At 44.6% G+C, this 12,778-nt stretch overlaps 1 protein-coding gene across 1 annotated transcript in view; it reads right to left on the bottom strand.

Annotated features, from left to right (window-relative positions):
• LOC112119734 (zonadhesin-like) overlaps positions 1-12,778 on the bottom strand; it is a 67,451-nt gene that overhangs the window by 52,855 nt on the left and 1,818 nt on the right. Inside the window, exons 2-6 of the mRNA XM_029911124.1 lie at positions 9,481-9,764; positions 6,120-6,633; positions 4,857-5,384; positions 2,318-2,604; positions 789-1,015 (exon numbers count right to left, since the gene is read on the bottom strand). Coding sequence (XP_029766984.1) covers positions 789-1,015; positions 2,318-2,604; positions 4,857-5,384; positions 6,120-6,633; positions 9,481-9,764 — 1,840 coding nt within the window. The remainder of the gene's footprint in view (positions 1-788; positions 1,016-2,317; positions 2,605-4,856; positions 5,385-6,119; positions 6,634-9,480; positions 9,765-12,778) is intronic.

Genomic DNA, 12,778 nt, shown 5'->3' with positions numbered 1-12,778 from the left:
AACAGAAGAAAGGTGATATTTCCTGTGACGATCCCAAAGGAGGCTTCTCCCTGTCTCCCAACACTAGGTCCCGCAGCAGAAACTTGCTTCACACCTGTCACGAAATTACTTAATTTGCAAATGCAAACGCAGGATATTTTTGTAGTATTCTCTTTTATAAAACTGCCCTTTGTTTCACCAGAATGAAATCCATTAAAGATCACATTTCTAACAGAAACTTGCTACAGAACCCCAGGCTGGCAGCAAGCTGAGTAGGCTGGTGGCGTAAGATCAGCATTTTAATTTAATTTTAAATGACGCTTCTTAAACATTTTGAAAACCTTGTTTACTTTACATACAATAGTTTAGTTATATAATATAGACTTATAGAAAGAGACCTTCTAAAAACGTTAAAATGTATGACTGGCACGCGAAACCTTAAATGAGAGTGAATAAATGAAGACTCGGCACACCACTTCTGAAAGGTTGCCGACCCCTGTTCTAGACAGTGTCAATGCTGACGATTATTACCAACTATCCCTGTCCATAAAAAGAGGAGCTCTGACATGTCTACTGCCCAATTGCTCACCACACAAGCAAGATTCAGCTGTATTCTTTTAAATCATCCCAGAATATTATCTTTTGTAAACATGTCTCCAATAAGTCTCTTTATGAATGGAAATATCAAGAAAATAATATACGCCCCTAAAATGTGGTATGGTTTATTTCGATGAGATACATTCTAACAGCACCTCTTTACTTACCACACAATGTCTCTTTTCTCCAATCTCCCAGACTTACACCTCTACCTTCACATGCTGCAGCATACGCATCTAAGGATGAGCAAAACTGTTCGGTATTTCCTCCTGTGGCACACTGGTCATATACACAGCTCTCAAAGTACAGCTGAGGGGGGATATACCAATGGCAAGCTTCAAAAGGCCCTCCGCTTGCCAAAATAACTTTGCAGAATTCTTCATATTCGTACTCATGGACAGGGTCACAGACTGGTGGTATAACGGCAACCGGGTCACAGCTGTGTTGAAAAGAGATAAGTGTCAACTCTGGTATGTGTTGAGCATTTCTGTTTCAGTATTCAGCAAGGGCTTGATTCTGCAAGGGGTTCCCTCAACTCCCGCTGAAGCCTATGTGCCCAATTCTATGAGATGCTAAGCACTCTCAACTAGATGTTGACTTCAGTGGAAGCTGAAGATGCTCATAATCTTGCAGGATCAGGGCAGATGGGCCAGATTCGCAGAGGCCAGAAGGGACCATTAGATAATCTAGTCTGACTTCCTGGACATTACAGGCCATAGAATTTCATCCAGTTACCCCAGCATTGATCCCAATAATTTGTGTTTGGCTAAAGTATATCGTCCAGAATGGCATCCAGGCTTGATCTGAAAGCATCAAGAAATGGAGAAAGACTGTCTAGCTATCTGGATCAATGTAGAATTTCCACAGACCTGAATTCTCTCTCATAGCCCGGGCTTAATTTGTAATGAAAGATGTGCCAGGACTCCAGCAATTAGGTCCTGGGGCTCAAGCAATTTCTTTTACTTTCGTAACTGATGCAGCAAGCCCAGAGGTGGCAGGGCTATGAACTGCCAAGCCTAGAGGTGCCGGGGATCAGCACTGGCAAGTCCCAGCACAAATTAAGCACTGCTCATACGAACATTCTCAAAGACCAAAAACAAAGGATGAAAAAGAATTCAAGTTCATGGTGTGGACTATGGAAATTAGTAAGTTAATATACAGGTAACATGGGCCCAGTTTTCAGTAAGGATGGGAGATTTCACACTGAAACCATCCAAACACATTGGTTATGTCTACACTGCCTTTTAAAACCCCTGGGAGCGAGTCTCAGAGCCAAGGTCTACAGCCTGGGGCTTGTGGGGAGCATGCTCCGGCGCTAAAAGCAGCAGTGTCGATGTTACAGCTTGGGCTGGACCTTTGGCTCTGGAGCTCAGGGAGCAGGGTGGGTTTCAGAGCCCAGCCTCCAGCCTGAGCTGCAATGTCTCTACTGTTGTTTTCAGAGGCGTAGTGCAAGCCTGAGGGTGTAGACCTGGACTCTAAGATTCGCTGCCGTGGGTTTTAAAATGCCCCAAGAGTTTTCAGCTGAGTTGTTGGGCTTCTTCAAAAATGAAAACGAAAGGAAACACAGCATGTGCAAATCTACATGATCCAAAATTGACCTCCGTGACACGAAACCACTGGCTCTTCTAATGACAAGGGTTTCCATGGAACACACATCTCTACACATATCTTGTATCTTGACCTTATTCCTTTTAAGGGTCAAATGATTTGTCTGCACTTATAGGTGTCTCCAAGTACTTACGTCCAATTGTCATCCTTCACTCGCCAGCTGTTGCCGAAATTATTTGAATCCTGTTCCAGGACTCTGTCTGGTGTTAGGAAATCATCCAGCTGGTTGTCAGTGTATGTGCCACACAGGCCACACAGCTGCCCCTTAAACCTTTCATCAGCATGAACAAAAAGCTGTTGGTCACCATCAAACTTCACCTGAATGCCAATAGAGGTATCAATGACCACATAGGGTCCTCTTACAGCTACTGTCATTCCAGGATGCAGAGTCACAGGAAGATCAACTTGAATTCCATTCACCTAAAAATAAAGGAAATAGCACACACAAATCGCTGAGTCAACAAAGCAATTGGTGACAAAGTCAGTGATATCTTCTGAGTATGTGAAAACTCGAGTGTTTATTTTGCAGAGGACCAGAGCTGCAAAATTCTGATCAGAACCAACTATAGATGGATCCTGATTTGGATCCATCTATAGATTTGGATCCATCTATAGTTCATTTTCTGATGTTATACTGTTACCTCTCTAGTTGGCACATGTAATCTGTTAGTTATGTTAGAGTGAGAAAGACACTACTGGTTTTGTAAGAAAGCAAGATGAGGAATTTACTCCAAACAGATCCTCTATGTAGCAGTGCTGAACAACATGGAGAGAGAAGTGGAAAGTTATCCTGGCCTCTGAAAAGTTATCCTGGGCTCTGCTTTACTTACGAACATGTGTGTGTCTCGTTTATTATTTGCAATACTGGAGGCAAATAACTCAGAGGACAGTGATTCAATATTGATGTAGTCAGAACAAAGGCAACTGTGATGATGTGTCCACCCCCACACAAGATTGGAAGGGGTTAAGATGGCCAGGCGTGCCAATTAACTCCACAGGTTGCACCTGGAGGGGGAGCCAGGGATCAGGGAAGTGATTGAAAGCAGGCTCAGCTGGGCAGGAACAGGCGGGGCTGCAGCCCCTCCCTGTGAAGAGGGAGGAGAGGAGGCTGCAGTTCCTGGAGTGAGAGGGGTCCTAAGGATGAGAGGACAATGGGAGAGACACTTCCAGAAGAGGGCGCAATGCCTGGCCAGAGCTAATTTCCAGAGCGGCCAGAAGGAGATGCCACTAGCGGAGAGAGCACCCTGTGACAGCAACCCACTGGTGTGTGTGTGTGTGTGTGTGTAAGGTATAATACTTACATAGACCTCTTTGTTTTTTCTCAAAGCAATGTGAATGTTTTTCAATGTGACAGCTACTGAGTTCAAAGCTGTCCAGGCCTGGCTTCCTCTGGCTTCATTCCTGGTTGTCACTGAGAACTGCTCAGAAGAATTTGTGCACGTCTCAACTATTGTATAATTGCATCCACCCTGGAAATGGTATAGTCTCCCATCAAAGGTTATGTAGTGTGGATCCCCATAGATGTGGCAGGTGTTGATGTCCAATGGATAACATCCCAAGATTCCATTCTGCACCTTGCAAATTTGGCTTGCTTCACATGTCTTTGGACTGCAGACTATGGTGTTGTTTCCCACACAGTTACATTGGCCTTCACAGTTTGTTTCCCAGAAAGTTTCCCCTCTCTGTTAGAGACAAGCAAATAAATACAGGTATAAAAGCTGAGCTTGACTGCAAGCTGTGAAATACTGCCCCAGACATCTACCATACATTAGAACAAACCTCATAATATTTGTCTTTGTAGAGGCAGCCACAATTGACCATGGAAACACACTGTCCACCGCTGAGAACAAACCCGCTGTTGCACTCACATCCCTCCACACAAGGTTTACTGCAGTTGCTTGCTGCTACTGGGTTGGAGCAGGTTGCAGGACAAGCACTAGTGCATGGATTGTAATGACTATTGGAATGGCAAGGAAGTGCTGAAAAACAAATAAAAACTCTAGACTCTAACTCACAGCTGAAAATCTGCATCCAAAACCCAGGATATTTAGCTTTTCAGTAACAACTTATTTTAAGAAAAGTTTTTGAAACCCCAAAGTCCCTATTTCAGGACTAGAAGATAAAAGAAAAATATAGTTTGTAGCTGAGAAGGACCTTAACAACCAAATACAAATACCCTGAACTCTGGGGAAGTTCAGACCCAAATCAGAATTTTGCATCTCTAAACCATATCTAGTTACTAGTGGATAAATCTCCATCTCACGGGGGGACTGGCATTAATTGACATACTGGCTATAGAAAGGTTCAGAACAGTTAGCCATGAACACTTGACTAAACTATCCTTACACCTGTGTGGGAGGAATTTGGTAGATAAACACTGGCAAGACAGTCTAGAGTCAGCTCAGACTGCTGCTGCCCTTTTTGTACCTGTCCTCAGACAGAGGATTTCATTCTCCCTGTTGTCAGTCAGGCACCTTTCATGCACATGACATTCAGGGGTTTTGTAATCTCAAAATATCAGGAGTGAATAATGGAAACTTTTAGAACTCTAAATCATGCAGTACATGGGTAGTAAACACTCTTTTGCAACACTAGAGTAGGTTGTTCAGACATTCGATTCCCTGCAGATACTCACGGCAGAAGGTGGCGTTTCTCCACTGGAGGAGAGTCACTCCAGCTTCCTGACACGCATCCGCGTAGGTCTCCAGAGCGTTACACAAGAGCTGCTCATTCCCATTCATGGCACAGAGGTCATAGACACAGCTCTCAAAGATGCTCTCAGGATTGATCACGGAGTGGCAGACCCCAAAGGGGCCAGGCCTCTTGGTTATCATGCCGCAGAATCTGTCTGTTTTGTAGAGGTTCTCCTGGTCTGCAGTGCAGGGTTTGGGTGGGACGATGACATCACAAGAAGGATCGTCGTCCTTGACACGCCAGCTGTTTCCCAGCTCATTAGAGTTCTTGGCTTGCTGCCCGTTGGGCATCATATAGTCATCCTGTCTGCGATTGTTAAAGTTACCGCACATGCCACAGGTCCTGTTGAAATAGGTGGTGGGCACCTTCACTTCCACCGAGTGATCGGTGTCATAGGAAACCCTCAGTCTGAAATCTGTCTCTAGGGTAACGTATCGTCCACTCCTGCTCACTGTGATTGACCCACCAGCTGTGGTTACGGGGAGAGTTGACCATATTTTATTGATCTAAGACAAATGAATCCATGAAGTTAGGTGTTAGAAATGTGATCTTTAATGGATTTCATTCTGGTGAAACAAAGGGCAGTTTTGTAAAAGAGAATACTACAAAAATATCCTGCATTTGCATTTGCAAATTAAGTAATTCTCTGACCATACATGTAGTTAGTGGGGCCAGTTACTTAGCTGGTGCAATTCAGTGGAGCCAATGGAGTCAGGCTGGTTTACACCAGATGAGGAACTGGCACAATATTTCTAATTATGCACATTTCATGAACAAATCCAGGGCCTTGTTTGGAAGCAACATGTGCATTTGTTTTTGCAGGCATACACTTCACTCCCTCCTTCCAGAATTGTGACCGAGAGGGTCCTGGAGAAAGGAGATTTTCTTACACCTGGCCATGCTACTGGCAACGCATACTGTAGTGCTCCTGTCTGATTCCAAACTCCTGTCTCTAATAAGTGACTGTTTTCACCCACCTGTTCCTGTGAATAAAGACTTGTCGGGTTACAAGTCTTTTATGTTAGCTACCAGAGCATTAGCTCCACCAAGTGGATATTAATAGCTCCTATGTGTGCCTAGATTTCTTTGATCCATTACTTTGTTATTGTGGCAAAGCCAGATACTCTTAATATCCTTAGCATTACACTTAACATGAAAGTAGAACATTCCATTTTTGCCTAATTCTGCCAAGGCTGCATTTCACCTCTGAATCCAAAATGTAATGGATCCAAAAAACTCACCAGTACACGATTTGGTGTTGCCTTAACTATTTCTATGTGTTGTCCATAAACCTCCACCAGGACTTTCTGCACATAGGACACCGCAGAGTACCCTCGATGCTCGTTCTTGGCTTCTACGTTGAAATAAGGCAGAGAGCTGGAGTTGTGGCACACTTTGGCCAGCGTGTAGGTGCACTTCCCCATGAAGTGGTGAGTCTCTCTGTCAAACGTGTTGTAATGAGGGTCGTTGTGGACTCGGCAGATCCCATAAGTCTCACGGTAGCAGCCAGGTTCTCCGTTCTGAACCCCACAGTAATGATCGGCTGGGCAGGCTGCGTTAGAACAGGTTACTTTGCTCCCCCGAGAGGGACATGTGCATTTAGAGGAGCAGGTGTCATCGGTCCAGAATTCAGCGCCAACAGGGTAGTGTTTGCCATTGTGCCAGCACCCGCACTGACTGCTGCGGACACAGCCATCGTTGTAGAGAAGATAGCCACTGTCGCACACGCATCCTTCCACACACGGCAGGCTGCAGCTGGCAGGAGCCATTGGGTTGACACAGGTAGCAGGGCAGGCTGCCGTGCATGCTTCATAGTGACTGTTGGCTGGACAGTTCAGTGCTGTAAATTGAAAAAGCATCCACATTAATCCTTTTAACTACTGATTTGCAATAATATATTTTGTTCCTTTTAAAAGTATTTTGGGCCAAATACCAAAGACGTTAGGCAGTTTTTATCCTCCATCAAAACTCCCAGTTCACTTTTAGTTTAGCCTTTTGACCACAAGAAAAGTCCATCTTTCCTGCAGAATATTATAGGGAAACTTCCATTGAATATAACTGAGTTAAGGGAAAAAACAAATTGCTTTTCTTGGCTACTCGACAGGTAGAACGTTTAGGTGGCAGGACTATATCAATGTGAATTTTCTATTTATTATTACTGTTAATCACTTAGTTTATATTTTTCTTCCTTCCCAAACTCCTGAATAATGTCACTAAAAAAAAATCAAGAGAGAGTAGTGGTTCGACTATAGATTATATCTGGTTATATACATATATTAAACCCTCACCACCACCACCACTCACTTCCCCACACCTAATTACGTTGAAAGAACTTTATTAAAATTGTAAAGTCAAGCAATCAAAGGTTAAGAAATGCCAGAATTAAGGTTGCCCATGTAACCTTAATTCGGCCCCCTTGTATGTATGCATTATGATAGCGTCTTTAGTTACATGATGATATACTATTTTTTTCTGCAGGACCTCTGCCTCATTCAGTGCACAGGCAGGACCAGCCCTAGCAGGGCATGGAACACACACTTTGCCAGTGGGTTTCACTGATATTTGCTGACAGCAGAGGAATGGTGAGACTTAGGATCTTGGGTTCCATTCCAGGCTTGGATAGGGAGTGTGCTCTAGTGGGACTCTTCTGTCTGCTACCCCGAAGCCTGGCTCCTGCTGTCATGTCCCCTCCAGCCCATCCCTGTCCCAGTTCTCTCTCTTCCCTATCCCCAACTCTCAGTCTCTCCTCATTCCTAGTCCCAGACTCCTTGCCCAACCAGTTCCAGTTCCCCCCTCTCAACACCTTGTCCTGGTCCCAATCTACACCTTTCCCTCCCATGGTCCAGCTCTTGCTTTGCATTTGAATCAAGCATCCTCCTCCTCCACGCTGCCTGGGCCAAATGGGGGGGGGGTATCAGAGAGCACAGGAGAGACCGACTCCTTGCTCTCAGTTATGTTACCTAGCCCCGCCCCGGCCCAGAGCAGCCATTACAGGGAAAGTCCAGCTTCACCTCTGCAGTTCTGGGCAGAAGCCTGCTTAGCTGCTCTTACAGGAGCTGTGAAGAGATGGAGCATGCTCGCTTTCTCTGTGGGGAGGATGCATGCGCCGTTTGGTCAGCACAGGGAGCTGTGAGGGACTGGAGCAGGCTTAGTGAGGACAGTAGCATCAGAGAGTTTAGCTGTTAAGCTCTAACAAGTGTCTACTGAGCATATACGAAATGCGATTTTTCAAAGGCTTCCTGACTTGGCCATATTTGGGCAGATTTTCACAGGGACTTCAAAAGGCACATTGCAGACCAAAGGCCATGCCCTGCCACATTTCACATTTCCAGTTCCCACTTCAAAGCATGGGGGTGCTAGAACATTTCAAAGAAGAAGTCTTTAAAATCTTTTAATACAGGCCAAACAACATATCTTTTCCCTAGCCACCTTCTCAGAAATGGAAGAACCACTGTGGCTGAAGTTTTTCCCAGGAAAATTCAGCCTGAGGCAGACACCCAGCATGGAAAATTTCAGCCCACCTGGTTAAAGTTTGACAGAGTTATAAGCAATTGAAAATAAGGACTTATAATGGGAAATGTCAGGCAACTTTAATAATAGAGAGTGCTACCAACCCCACCTATAATAATCTAAAGTCAGCTTTGGTACGTACGACAGAATGTTTCATTTCTCCATGTTCCCACAAGAATGTCTGCAGCTTGGCACACATCAGCATATGACTGTAGGTTATTGCAGAGGGCTGCATTGTTCAAATGAAGTTCACACAGATCATACAGGCAGTCTTCAAAATAAACCAATGGATCAGCTACGGAGTGGCACTGCCAGAACGGGCCACTTGGATCTGTGATCACCCCACAGTACTTGTTGCTTTGGATTAAATGTTTTTCATCATCTGAGCAGTTTGGGGTATGGCCAAGATCTGGGACACAGCTAGGAGGAAAAAAGATGCAGAGAAATTCACTAATGAAGTTTGCATGCATCTGAGGAAGTGAGGTTTTTACCCACGAAAGCTTATGCCCAAATAAATCTGTTAGTCTTTAAGGTGCCACCGGACTCCTTGTTGTTTTTGAAGCCCAAGCTGTTTTGCATAACGTATTTAGTAACATTCCAGGCCTTACTCCTGTCCAAGCATGACATATTTTTAAGAAAAAGTGTTTCTGCTGATTTTGGGTATGAAACAAATGGGGAAAAAATACACTGGGAATTCAACTTAGACATAGCCCTAGTGCCTTTCAATGTCTTAGTTGGAATCTATTTTGATTTGATAAGGGTTTACAAACAGATTTTGCACAGGAAAGACACACAGATAGGGCACATAAAAGACAAAAAAGTTTTCAAATTTCATGTTTCTAATTAATAATAATAAAAAATACTTACAGACCCAATTTAGATCGTTGTGATTTTTTTTTCAAATTCACTCTTTCTGTGTCCCAATCAAAACAGCTGTGAAACTTCACAATTACATGAACAATATGAGCATTGATATGATTATTTTTCATCCAGAAAATCTGGACATTTTTGTATCACAGTTAAAAAGCACTTAAAGTACCTACTCATTACATATCAATCCGCAAAGAACTAGCGTAATGCTTGGAGTCCTACCTGGAGTCATTATAAATCTGCCAGCTGTTGCCCAAGCTGACCGAATTTGCTTCCATCTCTCCATCTGGGTTAAGAAAGTCATCTGCTTTGTTCCCGTTGTAATTTCCACACATGCCACAGACTTTAGATTTGTATATACTGGGAAGAATCACTTCAGCTCTATGATCTCCATTGAACTTAACTCTCAGCCCAAAGGCAGTAGTAACCATGACGTACTGTCCACTGAAGAAAATATTTACACCTGATGGTAGTACCACAGGAAGTACCTGAATGGCTCCGTTCACCTGCATGCACAAGAAACAAAAAGGCTTCATTATTTGTCTTTAAAGGGACAAGTCTTTTATACAGCCTCCAAAGCCGTACCTCCTAATTTAGCTCACACATCCACTTGCAGGCACAGAATCTGCTTATGTGAGAAAACAGGCATTTGTGGGCACATAATAACTAGTTATAATATCTGACTACAGTAGATACTTATGCTGTGCTCCTTGAATGCCTGTTTACCACTTACTCAGCATTGTGCACATTCAGGTATGTCTACACTGCAATTAAAGACATGCAATTGGCCATGTCAGCTGACTTGGGCTTGTGGGGCTTGGGCTACTGGGCTGTAAAATTGCAGTGTAGATGTTCGGGCTCAGGCTCTAGGACCCTGTGAGGGGGAAAGGACCAAGAGCCCGACATCTTTTATAGCCTTGCAGCCTGAACCCCGCAAGCCCAAGTCCGCTGACATGGACCAGCTGTGGGTGTTTAATTGCAGTGTAGACATACCACAAAGTGCTGTGCAAATATTAACTAATTATAGGCTCATGTTCACATTCTGAATGAGCAAGTTTATGGTATAAGGTTCTTTAAAATCTGAGGCCTAGGATGAAGTTTCAGAACATGATGATTTTAAAAAAATCTTTAATTTTCTTTAAATATTTAAATATATATGAAATGTCAGGAAGTGCAATCAGCAAAGAACAAGAGAAACCAAGTAAAAGCTGCAAAAGTCAATAAAATTAAAATATATATTTTACACCTGTCCGTTCATTTTAGCTGCTAATTAAAGAAATCTACATATAAGCATAAAAAGGGGTCTTCAATTAATTTTACTTTATCTAAACATCATCATCATATATGAAATTGTTGAGATGAGTTCCTGTCTGCATCTTGTAAAACTTGCCCATACCGGTATTGCCCTGGCCTCTTCTTTTGTCATTCAGTGTTGCACGCATTCTAAAGCAATATGCATTTCCTCACCTTTTGGGGGCGAAGCCAGACTTTGAGGCACCTGCTCCCCTTCTTGGTGTAAACTTTGCTTGTGCCAATCAGAAACGAACACAAACAGGTTTTGGGCCCCGTCCCCTATGACACTTCTATGATGTCATAGTTGGTACTTTATGGGCTGCCTGCCATATACAGGCAGGGAGAGGAGAAAGAAAAACGAATCCTGTGTATCCTGTGTACACCCGTAACCGAGCCTGATCACCTCGAAGCCTCTCTCTCAGCTCACGTGTTTCAAACAGAGTTTCTATGTTTGCCGGTCGTTATGCGTTGGTTTGTATTTGTAAGTATCAGTTATTACTAATTGCTGCATCTTTGTTTATAAATATTGTTAGTAGATATTTTAGTCATTGTGTGTTTTAAGTTTCATTAACTCTATTAGCTAATCAAACGCTGCTCCCTTACCCCTTGTAATTATCCCCAATAAAACTTTAAATTGATTAATTTTAGTTGTGTGTGTGTGTGTGTCTGCAGTTTGCATCGTGACCCATACTCTCCTTGCACCCCTTACCAATATAGTCTATTGCCACGTGCAGCCTGGTAAATAACAGGCCTGCATTTTCTTTCGCCCCTGCGTGCCCGTGGCAATCCACAGAAATCAGTAAAGAAAGGAAGAAGGAAGGCACAAGAAGAGAAGCAGCTGGAGAAGTATGTGTAACAATATTCCTTTGTGTTCCTTATATGAGACTGGAAAGGTCTCACTGTACGTTTAAACCTTTGTTTGCTTGTCACATATATTACTGTGTTACTTTTTCATAAGAAGCTATTTAATGAATTAATGTGACTTATTCTTTGTTGCAAGTTTTGAGTCAAATTTACAATTAGTGAGAGCTTCATCCCTACACCGGCCCCCTTACACTGGGTTAAGATTCTGAAATGGTATAAAGAAGGGGCCTGTCACAGGATGACTAGCCTTTTGGGTATTTCAATGCTACAATATTAAAGACCTTGCAGCACAGATGCAGCTGGTCTGGGTCACCTAACTCAGACTTGGGAGCTCATGCTGCAGGGCTAAAAAATGACAGCATAGATGTTCAGGCTTGGGCTGGAGCCTGAGCTCTGAGAGGGTGTCCTGAACCTAATCCCAAATGTCTACACTTCTATTTTTAGCCCCACGGGCCGAGCCCAAGTCAGCTGACCCGGGCTCAGATTCAGTGCCGCAGGTATTTTAATGCAGTGTAAATGTACCCTTTAAAGGGAAATGGGGCAGCCCCACCTGTGCCATAACTAGCTGCCTCCCGGCCTGAGGGGCCAGGACTAATAGGGTGAGGTGATAGCCTGATGAACACCTGGGCCTCATAAAAAGGGTGAGAGCACTCAGTGAAAGGGGAACTACCAGAGGCAAGTGAGGATCCTGTAGGGCTGCGAACTACCCAGGTTTTCCCAGGATTGTCCCTTTTTAGAGGTAGCCATCTTGGGTATTCTGAAGTCTTCGCTCGACATTAAATGTCCTGAGTTTTGTCACCTCCTGTTCTCCAGCCCTTGGCTCACCTTTCCCTCCGAGTTCCCCTCCATGTGGGGGCCGCCCTTGGTTTGGACCCTTGCTGAGTCTGTGCATTGGGGTGGAAGAGAGACGGCCTGCCTTGGAGCAGGATGGGGGGTGTTGCCTGTGCGGGAGGCCAGGAATAAGGACACCCAGGCATTCTCCGTGGGTCTGGGGCAAAAAAGCAGTAATGAGGGGCCTGGTGTTAGCTTCGTGGGGTAGGGGAAAGCGGGGCCCGGCTCAGGGACGTGGGGTCCATAGCAGGCTCAGCGGAGGAAGTGGGGCTGGGCCTGGAGACGTGAGGTCAGTGGCTTGGTGGGGAAAGCGGGGTCAGGCCCGTAGATGTGGGGTCTGTCAGTGGCTTGGCAGGGAAAGCGGGGCCAGGCCCGGAGACGTCAGGTCTGTCATGGCTTGGTGAGGAAAGCTGGGACGGGCCTGGAGACGTCAGGTCTGTCAGTGGCTCAGTGGGGAAAGCGGGGCCAGGCCTGGAGATGTGAGGTCTGTCAGTGGCTCGGTGGGGGAAAGTGGGGACGGGCCCGGAGACGT

This window comes from Terrapene carolina, unplaced genomic scaffold (assembly GCF_002925995.2).
Source record: "Terrapene carolina triunguis isolate 2854851 unplaced genomic scaffold, T_m_triunguis-2.0 Scaffold88, whole genome shotgun sequence".
Taxonomy (NCBI): domain Eukaryota; kingdom Metazoa; phylum Chordata; order Testudines; family Emydidae; genus Terrapene; species Terrapene triunguis.
The sequence above is the reverse complement of the archived record's forward strand: the minus strand, read 5'-3'. Positions and strand labels throughout refer to the sequence as shown.